The 15,074-nt window shown below is 45.8% G+C and overlaps 1 protein-coding gene across 2 annotated transcripts in view; it reads left to right on the top strand.

The window, feature by feature from the left end:
• The first annotated feature begins 131 nt into the window (after nt 1–131).
• The window catches only part of ADAM17 (ADAM metallopeptidase domain 17), a 34,087-nt gene continuing 19,144 nt past the window's right edge, over nt 132–15,074 (top strand). Inside the window, exons 1-4 of one of the 2 annotated variants that reach the window (XM_080585464.1) lie at nt 132–358; nt 11,884–12,016; nt 13,516–13,649; nt 14,597–14,685. In XM_080585464.1, the coding sequence (XP_080441590.1) occupies nt 259–358; nt 11,884–12,016; nt 13,516–13,649; nt 14,597–14,685 (456 nt within the window). In that variant the 5' untranslated portion in view covers nt 132–258. Of the gene's footprint in view, nt 359–3,725; nt 4,809–11,883; nt 12,017–13,515; nt 13,650–14,596; nt 14,686–15,074 lie in introns of those variants that run through there. The other variant, XM_080585465.1, reaches the window with a different exon arrangement.

Below are 15,074 nucleotides of genomic sequence, written 5' to 3'. Positions count from 1 at the left end.
AAGGAGCGCTACTACTATCTCCTACGAGCCGATGCAGGAGGTATTAGATATTTGTGAGGGAACGAGCGTACTCCCACCTCCCTCCCCTCTCCCCGCCCCGCCGCCTAAGATGGCGGCGCCGCCCGCCCCACAATGCTCCGCGCGGGCGGCCGCGCTTCCGGGTGCGGGCCCAGGATGGCGGCGGGGCCCGGCGCGGCGTGAGGGGGCCGCGAGGAAGGACGGGCAGGGCTGGATGCGAAGGGAGGGAGGCAGGGAGCCATGAGGCTCCGGCTGTGGCTGCTCCCTGCCCTGCTGCTGCTGCTGGGGGGGCCGGGCGAGCTGCAGGCGCTGGGGCGCCCGCCGCAGAGGCAGCGCTACGGTAAGGTGCGGGGCGGGACCGTGGGGGTCGGGGGGGAGGGAGAAGGGAAGGGGCTGTGGGGTGGGGGCTGCCGGGGGGCGGTGGGCGAGGCACGCTTGCTTCCAGCGGGGGGTTGGTGGTGCCTGCAGAGCCACCTTTTGTGGGACCGTTTAAGCCTTGTCAGTCCCACCTCATCGTGATTCCTTTCCCAACGTGGAGTCATTAAGGCAGAAAAAGCCCTCCAAGATCACCAGGTCCAACCGTCCCCCTACCACCAATGTCACCACTAAGCCACGTCCCCAAGCACCACGTCCAGCCTCTCCTTGAACACCACCAGGGATGATGACTCCACCACCTCCCTGGGCAACCCGTCCCAATGCCTGACTGCTCTTTCTGAGAAGAAATGTCTCCTCGTTTCCCTCTAGTTCTATCACTAGTTGTCTGTGAGAAGAGGCTGGCCCCCAGCTCCCCACACCTTCCTTTCAGGCAGTTGCAGAGAGCAATAAGGTCTCCCCTGAGCCTCCTCTTCTCCAGACCAAACAACCCCAGCTCCCTCAGCTGCTGCTCACAGGACTTGTGTCCCAGGCCCTTCACCAGCTCCGTAGCCCTTCTCTGGACACATTCCAGAGCCTCAGTGTCCTTCTTGTAGTGAGGGGCCCAAAAGTGAACCCAGCACTGGAGGTGTGGTCTCACCAGAGCAGAGTACAAGGGGACGATCACCTCCCTGGTCCTGCTGGCTGCACTACTCCATAGCTGAAGGTGTCACTGATGTGTGGTGGTTGGGACCTGTCAGCCTCTTTGGGGAGGTGATGACAGTATTATCTTCACGCTGGTGGTCTGCTAAAGAATTTTCCTTGCAGGAGTCTGCATTATGCTAGAGCAGGATGATCATGTAAACTGCTCTTTGTAGCTCTGGTTTGAAGAGTCGCTGTTGCAGAGAGAGCCTGAAGCTATTGGAGCTGCATATGACTTCCAGAAAGCTGGACGTAGGAAGACTGTTTTACTTCTGTAACCTTAGTTTTGCACCTAAACATTTACTTTAAGTTGCAAACTTCGGTCTGATGAGCAAAAGTCTCTCTCTGAAATGGCAGATGAGTTTGTGAGAGGCAGCAGTTGCTTGTTACCCAGTCGGTTGGATGTCTCCAGGTGGTGCTGCCCACAGTGACTGCTTCAAGTGCCCTCTCTTTGTTTAACTCTCTTTGACAGACACTGTGTCAGTCATCCAGGCTGTACCTCTGGCCCACTCTCCCACACCTCAGGTTGACTTTTTGTTCTGTTCAGGCCACAGCGATTAGTCACTGCAGGAAGCAGGTAGGGGGGTAGGAAGCAGTGGATGTTCCAGGAAGTGTAACAGAAACAAAACAAATACAGCATATCCCTTCAACTTCAAGCAGGTCTAGGGATTTCTTCAAGCAGAGCTTGCATCTTGAGCCATCAGATTTCATGCCTTCTAAGGGACCCATTTGCTATGAACTTGTGAGCTTTATCTGATGCCTTTTGTAGACGTGGCCTCCATACCACCGTGTCTGGACTAAGAGCTTGCCAATGTTATGAAGTAATGCGTGGAGAAGAAACTCCTTTCTTCCGTTTGTTTCTGAACCTTGTCTATTTCTGTGGTTTCTGTTGCCAGCAATGGTGAATATGGAACACAACTATTTGTTTCCTTCACACTCTTCTTTCAAGTGGGAAAATCTCGGTCTACGTAATAATTCTTAGCATGGGGAAAAAGTTCATGACTTAATTGGCCTTTGTTACCTTTGTGTATGCACCTTCTGTTTGTACTGGGTTTTTATTTATTTGAGATCTATGACTAGGACAGTAGGTAGTATTTGTGATACAAAGGTGCTGTGGATTTGTAGTGATGAAGCATAGTGATGAATGCTTTTGGTTTTGTTTTCTTTCTGAGTAATTTTCTGGTCTCTCTTCTTGTTGAATAGTCACTCCAAGATATTTTTTTCTGAGTGGTGACAACCATGCTGAAATGCTTGTCACAAATACAGTGATGATTTTTTTTTTCTCGTGCGTTATTTCACACTTACTCCACCCTGGTTTTCTTGAAGGATTTTGTTGTTCTCATTCAGTAAATTAAATCTATAGAAGCATTTTGTGAGGGAGCTTGTCTAAAATTTGTTTAAAATCTGGGCATGCTTGATTAATAGCGTTACACTTATCCACACATTTCATCCTTTCAGAAAGCTACTAAATAGGCACTAATTCCATAAAGAGGTAGCATAGACTGTTCGCTAGGATCTTATTCAGCCACAAGTTGAGTAATTCACAGTTTGCTGTTCTTATTACCAGTTTGTCAGGGAAGGTGAGCATATTTTGCCCCTACGTGGTACCTGGAATGGTTTTGGAAATTGGTGCTGCTCTTACACCTTTCAGTCCACCAGGAGCAAGACCAGTGGCACCGTACTTGCCTGCCAGGATTAGTAGTTGACCAGTTTCATCTTTTCGGTGCTTTATAACTCTTGGGTTAATACATTCGTGTTCTGTTGACTTACTGGTAATTTTACTGGTTTGTTCTAAAGCCCCTTTTCTTGAGTCTTTAACTGGAGGCAGTTCTTTAGATTCATCATGTCATGACAAGCTTTTGGGGAACCTTAGTCTCCTCTGTGGTGAATGCAAAGGTGAATTATTCTTTTGGTACTGGCCTTTAGCATCTGTTCTTGGGGTCATCTTTGCAGCTTAGTTGTTTTACAGGCCCCTTTGAATATTTCTCTGGGTTGTTTCTTTTCATTATAATAAAAGCTACTGCCAGTATTAGCTTTATGTCTTTGACAAGCTGCTCTTTGAAATGTTTTCTCCTACTTTACTGTGTTTTTATGTTCATCTTTTGCTGGAGTTCTGTCTTCCTAATCTTATACACAGCTCAAGTCTTCTAAAATATCTTCTAACGTATCTTCTGATTTGTTCTGTTTAATCACAGAGGTTGAGTTTTCTGGACTGAAATAATTCAGATTTCTGACAAGCAGTCTCTTTAATGAAGTTTCAAGGATTGTCATTTTATAGTTAAGAACTTTCTTGCCTATCTCTTTGAAAGTTCATACTTTTTCAGCAAGGAGAAAGGATAGGGAAAAACAGAATTTGACAAAGAATAGTGTAAGTAGATGAAAAGATGTTGGTCGCTTCTGATTTTGGGGTGGTCCTGTGTGGACCCAGGAGTTGGACTCAATGATTCTCATGGGTCCCTTCCAACTCGTGGTATTCTGAGATCCTCTACTAGTCAATACAATGACTTATTATAGTTTTGCCTTTGAAAAATTAATGTTGCTTATCTTAATTTTTCCCCTCTCAGTTGTCCTTTATCTCTGGAAATAACCTTTTATAACTATTAAATATTTATGCTGCTTGTTGGAGCTCAGACATCGGTATGATAACAGGGCTTAATGGACTTGAAAGGAACAGCGATGCAAGTACGCAGCTTCAGTGTGGCCGAATGCATCCGTCTGAACTGCTCGAGTCTGTTTTACAGCGAGGTGGTGTTACTAGTGAGCTGCCACTACCCAGCGTGTGTCTGGGATTGCCCAGCATATGGTCTTACTACATATAAAAATCTGCATTAATCTAACGTTACTTGTTTTAAATGAAATCTTTTAATCACAAGCTAGGCAGGGAACTGAAAGAAATACAGCTGTTACTATCTGGGGCAGGTAACGGTCTTTGAACCACTCACTTCTGCAATAAAGAAAAGACCAATAATAAAACCAGAGGCAGATAACTTCTGCTTGGATCGTTTTTCTCTCCAGACTGCTGAAATACCAGACAGAACTGAAAATAAACTGCATCAGCTAAAGTAGCAGCCCGTTAGAAATGGTTCAGTACCAACCTGAGTGATGTATCATGGACGATGGACATCACGCATCATGGACATGATGTATCGTGGACGACAATTTACAAGTTGTTGAGTGAAAAAAACAAGTGGCAGTGGGTGTTCCTGAACCGACTGGGGAAGCTGAGTGTTACAGGAGGTAGTGTAAAATCATTCACAGTCAGTTTTAAATTACACATCACTGTTAGTGTGCCAAAACACAGGAAGTCCTAAAAGCCTGGAATATAACCATCTGTAAGGGACTTAACGGGCTGGAAGTTTACCTCGGTGTCAAGAGTGTGCAGTGAGGTAATTAGTGACAAAATCCTTATGTGGGATTAAACTTTGTCCTTCTGGACTGAAGTCCGTGCTATAGAGACTACGGCAAGACTTAGGTAAGGGGCAAGTAACATAACTGATTTCACTACCATGGTCTGCCATGTCTGTTCCCGTTTCTTACCCTATTTTAATATCCTTTCAAGCAAGACAGCTGTTTCGGATCGAGCCAGTTTAGCGGTTTGTCTCCCAAAGCTGAAGTTCGGGTGTGTATCTCAGTGCACCACGTGGAGGAGAATCTGAGAGCACGAAGCCAAATAACAGGGTGTTGCAGCGTGTGATGCCAGCCCAGGATGCTGTGGGATTATTTCAGAATCGCAGCAGGTATTTATAGATGCAGTGGTTTCCACAGGCAGCACTACAGGCTAAGTAATAAAAATACAGTCTCCTGTTCACCTTGTCTCTAGTGCAAGCGGCAAATGCTTGATACAGACGTAGCCTGCCATGCTGAATGTGAGTTGTCAGGGTGATTTTTGTGCTGTGCAGTGGCAGACATTTCTGTAGGGGTATTTAATATTAGATTAGTTGTAAGGAAGAAATTCTTTACTCAGAGGGTGGTGAGGCACAGGCTGCCCAGAGAAGCTGTGGATGCCCCATCCCTGGAGGTGTTCAAGGCCAGGCTGGATGGGGCTTTGGGCAGCCTGGTGTGGTGGTAGGTGTCCCTGCCCATGGCAGGGGGTTGGAAAGATGTGATCTTTAAGGTTCCTTCCAACCTGAGCCATTCTGTGAAGAAGTAAAATAGTTCTTTGCATTCAAGTTTTTTGTTCTGTTTTGTCTTTGTATGCTTGTTCTTTTCTCCCAGAGTAAAAACTGACAACTTCAGTGGCTGATAGCAGCAGTGACTCATCTCAATTTCACCCTTTTACTGCTTGGGAATTTTTTGTTTGTGCAAAAGCCCCAGCACGGCTTTCTGCTCTGAGGTTAGAAGGGCCGAGCAGGGGCACGCGGCCAGCCAGCGCAGCACAGAGTTCTCCCAACTGAGCTCTTAAAGTTACACCAGGATTTAATTATCCATCTAATAGTCGGTAGAGATTTATATCTGAGATAGAAGTCTATATTTAACATCTGCTGTAAACAGGTTGATTTAATTATTTATTTTTTTTTTGCCCCACCAGATTTTTTTTTAACTTGCAGGAGTTTGCCCCTTTCCCAGATTGATCAAGGGACGTCCTTTCTTAAAGTAGCCTGGCTTTTGGGTAACCTTTTATTACACATGGCAGAGAGCAGTGCATCCTGCCGTGCATGGCATCCAAGCCATCCTTACAGGATTCATGTGCAACTTGCTCATTTGGGGGATTTCCTGCAGTCCTTTCAACACCAGTGGTTCTGATGGTCTTTCTGGTGACTGGCATCCTCGCAGATACGTGTGACCATGCTGCCTGTCAGCCTGCAGCTTGTCCGCTTTTTAGCCCGTATTTGTGTGAGTCGTGCCCGAATCTCTGTTCACAATATCCTTCCTTGTCCTCCCGTGCTGCTCTCAATGTGCACTATTTGTTGTTGTTGTTTTTTCTCCTTGAAACTGGCATTTTTAACCTACGTCGCTCATGGACTGGGGGGTGAGAGGAGAAGGCAGGTCTGTTCTGCAGAGAGGTACCCATAGCAGCGACCTCCTCAGTTTTGATCCACAGTGAAGGCAGCGTGGAACAAGAACGTGGCATCCCTTGCAATCCCTGATTTCATGTTTCATCTTTCAGATTGTTGCTGAAGCTGCCAAGCTCTGCCCCTCGGTACTAGCGATGGGCCTTGAATTTTGGAAGGCCCCATCTGAGCGAATGCCAGGTCATATCCCAAAGGAGAAGAAATGCAGCCAGGCAGGGAGAAGCGGGTTGGTCTCACCAGGGTAGCCCAGACAGTAACTAGTCTCTGCCTAGAATCAGCTCCGCTCAAACTCTTTTTTTTTTGGGAAGCGTCAGGATTTTGTGGCGTGGAGTGGCTAAGCTCAGTAGTGAGACAGTTTTGGGAGAGGCAGACAAATGATCTCTTTCCAGAGAAGGCTGCATCCTGTGACTTGGCTGTTCTTGTCTGCAGGATATGTGAAAGCAGTGCGATTTTTTGGGATTTTTTTTTTTTTTTGAGCATCACGTCACGTGATGCTGTTCCGGTTTAAGACGGGACAGCTGTATTGCCCTTGTTTCACTTTGAGTGTGAGGACGTTAGTTCGGGGGGCTTCCTTATTTTTATAATGTCAATATTTGAGCGCTATATTGCTTTTCTTTTTTTTTTCTCCAAAAAGTACTCTCTGCTTTCACAGATAAGACAGATTGAGTTATTAAATCGAGCAGATCAAACAGTAAATGCTGTTCCTCGCTGGTCCCCAGTTAAGATGTGCTCAGTGAAGGAGAACAACGTCAAGGTTGGTAGTGTTTGAGGTAACACGTAGAAGCCATCAGGGGTATTCAGCTGTATTCAGAATAACCAGAAACAGCAGTTTCATGATGTGTGTGGCTTCTGCTAAATAAAATTTGCACACTTATGGATCTATACTGGCAGTATCAATATTTTACTGTAGGGAAAAAGCTTTGAGGCAATATGAAGTGAGTAAGGCTGTCCCGAGATGAGCTAGAGGGGGGTTGTAGGTTGCTGGCTTTTCCATAGCATCCATCTCTGGGGCCTTCTGTGAGTGTCAGGCGTGCGAGGGGGTTTTAAACTGCAGGCAGAGCACACCGTAGGGTAGCTGGTGGCTGGTAAGCCTGCCGCATGCCTGCCTTCCCTCCCAGCACCACGTCTGCGTAACTGTACCCCGAGGCTTCGTCTGCGCCGCGCCGGTGACTAACTGAAGGCAGGCACTTCGTTTTCTGATGTGGTTTAGCAAGTTCGCTGCAGCTGGGGTCGATTCAGAAGCATGCCTTTTGAACCGTTCGGCGGTGCCGATGTGGCTGGCCGGGTCTCACTAACAAGTTTGTCTAGAAATGTGTCTAAGCAGAGCGTGAGCCTCCGTCGTGCTGTGTTTGAGGAGCAGGCTGAGGCACAGCGAGCTCCTGCGCCGAACCTGCTTCTCACACGCGTTCTCCCGCTCGCGTACATGTCGCGAGCAGAACAGCAGGCACTGTGCTGGAAACAAGTAAAGGTGATTTCTCCCAACCGTGGGGAACACGCGTGGGATGAGGGTGCTTCAGTTCACTTTTTGTCTCCGGCAATGGCTCCGTACCAGATGTACCGGAGGAAGATGTAGCAGTGCCTGTAATGGACGGTTACAGAACAGCTTCCCCCAGCTGGATCTCCTCATCGTGTCCTCTTCATTAACAGTTCCCTGAAAGCAGAATGAACTGCTAAGAAGGCAGCTGTAGACATCTAGGCATGACAGCATCACCTCCTGACGGATGAGGCTCGTGCTAAGCAGCCTCCTGCGCGGCCAGCAGTGACCCCCTGTCACCACAAGCACGAGGGCAGCTCTTCCACCTGGGGGGGAGGCTTGTTTCAGCTCGGATGGTTCAGGTTGGAAAGACTCCAGGCTGTGTTTTTTGATCCGGATTAGGCTGTGTGTTAGAGCTGAGGTGGCTCTGTTTGGTTACTGTGCTTTAATTCGCATGCTTCTGGGTACAAAGAAGAATGGCACTGGATGGTTTAACGAAGAATGTGGAGCCCTTCGGCCATTCAGCCACTGCCCAGCTGAATCAGAAGAGTTATTCGTGAGCTGCTGACCAGCTTTTGAGTGCTTGATACCGGTTAGAAGTCAGTCAGGTGGCACAAAATACAGGCTCGAGCCTTTTTTTCAGGCTTGGAGGTGCCACTGATGTAAGTCACACAGCAAAATCCTCCCTGAGTGTGCTTGCTGTGCTCGTTCCAGGACTACTCTCTCTAGGCTTATCTTCCCATCCCTCTGCCTTTCCACACCAGATTTATTTCTGGTTTTATTCCTTTTGGGATGGCTGGAGAAGCAATATCCATTAATCAGTCCTCCAGACTCCTCTGATAATCTTGTGGTCACTTCTAATTCCTGAAGGTAACATCTTAAAATACTGTTGGATCTTGCATTTTAACCAGAGGTATTTTCTATCATCAGGTAACTGTGAGGAGGATTTTTAGAATATTAATCACATCTTCTGCTTTAAAACTTGATGTTTCTCAAAAAGCTTAACCTTTGAATGAATAGTGCAATTCAGAAGAATGCTTCTGAAATGGCTGACTTGCCACATTTACTTGCTGCTTTCAGGGCAACGGCCTGGGCATGAGATCATGGGAATTTACTGTTCTGCTTCTGAAAGCCAGGGTGGTTGGAGGAAGATGCCATTGGTGTTTGAATTGGTAGCAGAACACTTGGAGAGAAACCTCCTCTTCTTTAACAAATACGCGGTGGCTTCCAGCTCCACTAAGCTGTTGCCCAGCACATTCTTGAGCTCTTTGCTGGTGGAGGAGTCTGACGCAATGCGCGTTGGCCCATAATTTCCTTAAAATATACTTTCCTGTGTTAAATTGCAAAGCCTGGGGGTAGTGGACTTTTATTTAGCCTTAAAATGAAGTGAAAGAAAAGGAGGGAAAAAACTGTTGAGTTCAAGGTTACGAGCGGGGGAATCTGCTGTTGTGGATTTGTTCCTGAGGATTTGGGATTATCGTCTGTGTCACCGATGTTCTTTCCCAGTTTCTCTTACAAACCTGAGTGCCTTCAGTGGGTATTTCGGGGGGTTCTCCCCAGGAGAGAAGATACCATAAACTGAAGGCTGACTACCACAAAATAATAATAAAAAATGAATAAGCATTGGGGTTATCAGGATGAAATTAAGGTGTCCTTCTCCAAAAAGAGAGGAATGCAGCAATCTAGGAGGGGACGGAAGGGAAGGAACCGCAGGAAAGTGGTTTGGGAAAACCTGAGTCAGCTCGGTGCTGTTGCAGCCCATAGGGGAGGACTCTTGGACCACGGTGAAGATAATGAAGAAGGAATGCCAGACAGATTATTACACTTGAATAAAAAGTACTCAGCTATGTGATTGCTGTGGCTGCCCTCCACGGACTGCCGTGCAGCTGGCCTCTGCACAGTTCTGCATTTTGTTTGAAACGATGACGCTTCATCTTTCATGTTTAATAAGCCATGAGCACGGATTCATTTTCACAGTACGGAAACTTAACAGAAAAACTTTGGTTCGGGCGTGTTACAAACAGATTGTTTCCACGTCTGTCTGATACCCGAATCAGTTCGCAGGTTTGTGTCTAGCAGCAGCATGTCCTAGAAGCTAATTATATGTCGCAAGTAAAATGAAAAGCAAACAAATTTCGGAAGGGTAAGAGGAAACGTTAACAAGTGCTTTCTTGTTTCGGTGTTACAGGAACTAGGAGTGTCCCGTGCTGCGTCTCTTGCTTTGAGAGAACTCTTACTCATCTCCACCAGCTCCCTAGCTCTTGTTCTTACCCCGTTTGCCGTCTCTCTGGAAGGCATTTCCCTTTCCAGGCGGGTATGTGTGTGTGCGCTGGGGCGGAGCGGGACTTCTGAAGTTCCCTTTGCCCAGCAAATAAAGAACCTGATTTCTTTAGCAGGCTTCTCAGGGCTCCTGCCACAAAACCGAGACACAAGCCGTTCTGTCTGGCCGTAACGGCAGCTGCCTCTTGCTTTTTTGGCATGACTTTCCCCCGCTTTGGGGCTGTGCTTTGCATACAGGGGTGGAAAGCAGCGCAAGTCGTCGTGTTTTGCAGCTGGGGTTGTGCCTCTCGGGCAGACCTTGAGCTTGGCGAGTCCCCGTGCAGCGCAGCGGTGGGACCACACCTCTCTTGCTTCATGGCCCACATACCTCAAATGTGTCGTGAGCCAACGTTTGGCATCCCGTGTATCAGCGTTGGCTCTAATTGAGGGGTCTGCTTTCGCTGGGCGTGTGGAAAGAATCTCACATTTAATTAAAAAGAGTCGAGGACTAGACAGTTTAATGAGGTTTGTTTGTAATTCGTTCTCCTTGCCTGTCCCTACCCTCCTCCCAAGTGGATGTGGTTGAGAGAAGGTGTCATACCAATGAGATATAATGGGCTTTTTAAAGAAAACAGATACTTGCTTTTTTATTTCTTAAGGTATTTTCTCCCTGTAGTGAAGCAGCGAGCAGGCGATGAAGGCACCTGGCACGCAGCAGCCGGGCACGTAGGATGGAAAAACAACGCCGCAGAGGAAGGTGGTGGAAACTTGCTTTTGCATATAATCCCAAAAGCTCCGTAATCGATTGCAGGTGCTCTCGACCTGCAAGGGTTGTAAACAGAAATCAGGAAATTGCAACCACGCTGCCCTTCCTGTGTTGCTAAACGGCAGGGGAGGGGCGGCTCGCTCTGGAGCAGCCTGGGAACTGCTGCCTTGTGGCTTCTGGGGCAAGAAAGCGCAGATGTCTCGCCTAGCTGTCAGCAGGCTGGTGGCTGGGGAGGATGTGCCTGTGCTGGTGTGGCCCAGTGCAGGGCTGAGAAGGGTGTGAGGAGCTTCTTTTTTTTCGGTTCAGCTCCCCCCTTGCAGCGTACATGCACACGCTGATGGTTCGTTCTCCCCGCCGTCCTCCTCGTGAAATACGAAGCGAGATGCTTGCACTGGCCAGGACTTCAGTGGTACTCCCGTTCCTAAAAGCTCCTTTGGCCTCTAGGTTCCTGCCAGCTTCAATATTCTCTGATTTGGGGTTAAGTGATGGTAATGAGTGTCAGGTTTTCAAAACTAAAAAGGAATTATTTCAGGGGTCGTATCGGTCTGGGTTTCAAGTTGACAGCCTTGACGTGTTGCACACAAGCCAGTAAAACTCAGCTCACTAGTCGTGACGCTCAGCAGCGGTGTTGCTGTCTTTAAATTGTAATAAAATGCATGAGGTTACGTGGCTAGGTGGTGTAAGTCAGTCTCTGAAGAGGTTTTCGTGTTCTGAGGAGGGAAATTGGAGGAGTCTTCTATGATGGTAAGAAGCTGGGGAGCATGGCGATGCCTTGCATGAGGTGCCTGGCTGGTTATTTCTGATGAATTAAGCTATGCAGCCATCCATTTTCTGGCTGCTGTTGGACAGAAAGGTAATAACCGCAGTCCTGACCTGCGGTGAACTTGGTAGAAGTTTCCTCAGTTAAGTTATTTTAAATGATTGTGGGGAGCAGCAGGCAAAGTGGGAAAGCTGTTCATCCCAGAGCAATGGGAAACGTCTTCCCCGGCTTGGTTTCCAGGAGGCAGCCAGGGAGGGCGTGAGCTCTGCGCAGCCGTAGCAGTAAAAACGATGGCTTAGTTGCTCTAAAACTGCTGTAAGATGTGAAATAATTTTTGTTTCTCCATCTCTGATCGCGTCTTGTTTCATGCTGTGATTTCTACTTGCCTGCACAAAATGCATCGTTACAGAAATGTACAGTGGTTTTCCTAAAATTAGAGCAAACTGTGATCCTGCTACAGGAGGCTCGATATTGTTGTTTTATGTGTGCATTTGTGAAAGAGCTTCTCAAAACTATAAAGCTTTCTCTGTTGTTTTTCCAGACACAGTTGAATCCATGCTCTCAGACTATGACATCCTTTCTCAGTCCAGCATCCAGCAACACTCGCTGAGGAAGAGAGACCTCCAGCCCGAGACACACGTAGAGAGGCTCTTGAGTTTTTCAGCCCTGCAAAGGTAATTAAATCATCAGCAATGAAATAGCCTAATATTTTCCTTCGGTTGGCGATGAATGAGACACAATTCCAAACTCAGACATAGTTACTGTGTTTTCTGCCATGACTGGCCAGTTCTTTTTAAGTTACTGAACTGCATGGCTGTGTGAGTGACTTCAGAGAGACTCAGAGGACACACAAAAATCTGTCAGGTTCCATTGTATCGCTCTGTTTGTAGAAATGGCATTCATCTAAGACTTCTCTTGCTTTGTTCTTAGTTTTTTTTTGTTGTTGTTCTTGGGTCTTTCTCTTAGGTTTAGTTTCGTGTAGATTATTTCCACTTATTGGGATGGATTCCACTTTTACCTCATCTTGGCAACGCTGTCATGTTTGACTGTCCTCTGGTTCTTGAAAATCTCTTGCCTTCAATTTGGGGAGGGTGTGTGTCACGTTGCCCGAGAGATACTCCTCCCACCCAGAGGTTTAATCCTGCTCCTACCATGTGTAAATTCTGCATTTGATGAGAACCCTACCTCTTTAACAAGATGGGAATTATAAGCACTGGGGGAAAAGTATGGTAAAGAAAGCAGGCATGAAAGTTTTAGAGGTGCTATTCAGTCTCATACAAGTCCCTTACAGGTATCTGAGTGCTGAAACTGTGAATTTGAAATGGGGGAGGGAGGTGAGAAGAACATTTTGTGTTAACAAGCGTAGGTCGGTTTTGTTCCACTGACATGTTTTGCCTACTTTGTTCTCATGTGCCTTCCTCCAGCTGTCCCCTACAACTACAACTGTCCTGCAAGTTGTATTTATGGTTTTTTGTCTCTAAATGCTGGGGGGTAGTTTTTAAGTAGCAATTATAAAAGGTTAACAGGATCAGATGTTGTCTGGCTGCCCCTGTCTTGCCCTGCCTCGTGTACCCTGCCTTCATGGTGAGGTTCCACTGCACCAAATAGTTTGCAATACTGCCAGTGATGATTACAGAATAATTATAGAGGGACAAACCAAAAATCGTTGACCCACAGACCACGGAAGGCAAGAGCCAATGTGCATCCTTTCCTGAGTAGGTCTTCACTCTGCAATAACCAGTGTTTTTGGGACACACAAAAATCTACAGAGTTCAGATTTCTGCTTATGGTTTCTGACTATATTCTTTTCGAAAACAAGAGCTTTAAGATAATTTAACTTAAAACAGGTGAACAGATTCCCTGGCCTGATTTCCTTTAGGTCAGATACGTTAGCAGTGTCTGGTTTCGCTTGAATGCGTATCGAGAAGGTGCATCATGAGCAAACCACGACTCCTGTGGATGTTTTTAATTTAACATCTTTAACACTTTAAAAATCCTCTATAAAGTACTAACAATTTACAGTTATGAATTACATAGTACATGTTTTTGTAGTTTGCTTATCACAGTTAATGCTTTCTAACTTCTTTTGGACCTTCAGTAAAAAGGAAGCTGTTTCTGTTTCTCTTGTGTGTATAGTTTGCTTAAAAATAAATGGAAGTAAATTCTTTTACAGGCACTTTAAATTATACTTAACTGCAACTGCTGAACACTTTTCAGAAAAATTTCAAGCATTAATTGTGGATGGCGAAGGCAAGGAAAAGGAGTACCGTGTTCAATGGCAAGACTTTTTCACTGGACACGTTGTTGGTTAGTATGGACTAGGCTGTGTGTCACTGCTGAGAATGCACAGCTGGGCTCTTGGCCAAAGCAAATGGTATATTGCATTCATTTTCGTCAAATATGGTTAGGATGAATAAGTAGAGTTTATTCTTATTCTCATGCCACTCCGTTTTTTCTGGTGGTGTTTTTTTGACGGTGTTTTTTTGTTGTTCCTTTGCTTTCTTTTGTTTTTAAGCTATTGCACCAAGCTCCTAAGATTGGGCTCTTCTATTTAGTTTGGCAGAGTGTGAAGATAAATTTGCCCACGCAGCAGCTTGTGATTTTATTTTTAATTTTTGAAGATGATAATGGTGCTTTTAATTCCATCTGGAATTTGGGAGTTTAAATACTTCTTGTCGCAGAATGCAAAACCCAGGTAGTGGCGATGCAGTGTTGCCCAGATTGTTATATTAAAATACTTTAATGGGATTCTTTGGAGGTTATGATGAGATAAATGGGATTCTCTTCTGAAAAGGAGTGTCTTGATCCACTTTAGTCTACCATTAATACTTCCGCTAAGTTGTTTTGATGTTTGTCACCCTTGTGATGTGGTGAAAGTCTCTTCGACTGGAATGCAGGCTGACGCTGTGAAATTGCTGTCTGATAGTGGTGGGATCCAAGTTGCTTGTGTTGGCAGAAATATTCTGTGTCTCTTTATTAATCCTCAGAGCTATCACAACGCTACCTGAAAATTATCAGTAAAATCCAAGACTTAATGCTTATGACCACTGGGAGGTTAAGGTTGAAGAGAGAGTGCTGGTTCCCTTTTTTATTTTTCAAACTGCTCAGCATAGTGTCCTCCAGAGACTGAGGAGGTTAATTTGGCTTGAAATATTAAAAAAAAAAAATTCCAAACCAAAACCAACAACCAAAAATTGGTGTCTTTGTAGGAATGCATGCAAATGGAGCTGATTTATTTTTTTTAATCTTTAAAGGGGAGCATAATTCCAAGGTTGTGGCACATATTGGGGATGAAGACTTTACAGTAAGGATCAATACTGATGGAGAAGAATACAATATTGAGGTATGCCTTACTGTTGAAAGCAGTATTCAGACACTCAGCTCTTTCTCCTGTGGGTGTTTCTAGCTAGTCACAGTGACACCTCTGTGGCTCAATATAGGCTTGGTGGGTGGTGTTTGTTTTGTGGTGAATAGGGAGGTGGCAGAAAAATGTGAAACCCATTTGACTTTGTGCTGAATTTTATTAGTGAGTGCCATCCTGTGACATTTGCATATTTTAGATATATCTGGAAGGAGATAGGTCTTTTAGAAACAGGAATGGATAACATTAGCAATTAGTGGTGATCATGTTCTTTAGAATAATAAACAATGCAGCCTTTGGAGCAGAGTTGAGGTTTGAGCTTTCCAAAACTTTGACTTTGCTAGGTATTGGATTTTTTCCCATTCTTTGAG

This window comes from Anser brachyrhynchus (genome assembly GCF_964034855.1).
Source record: "Anser brachyrhynchus genome assembly, chromosome: 3".
Classification (NCBI taxonomy): Eukaryota; Metazoa; Chordata; class Aves; order Anseriformes; family Anatidae; genus Anser; species Anser brachyrhynchus.
Note: the sequence above shows the minus strand (reverse complement) of the source record. Positions and strands in the feature narration are given on the sequence as shown.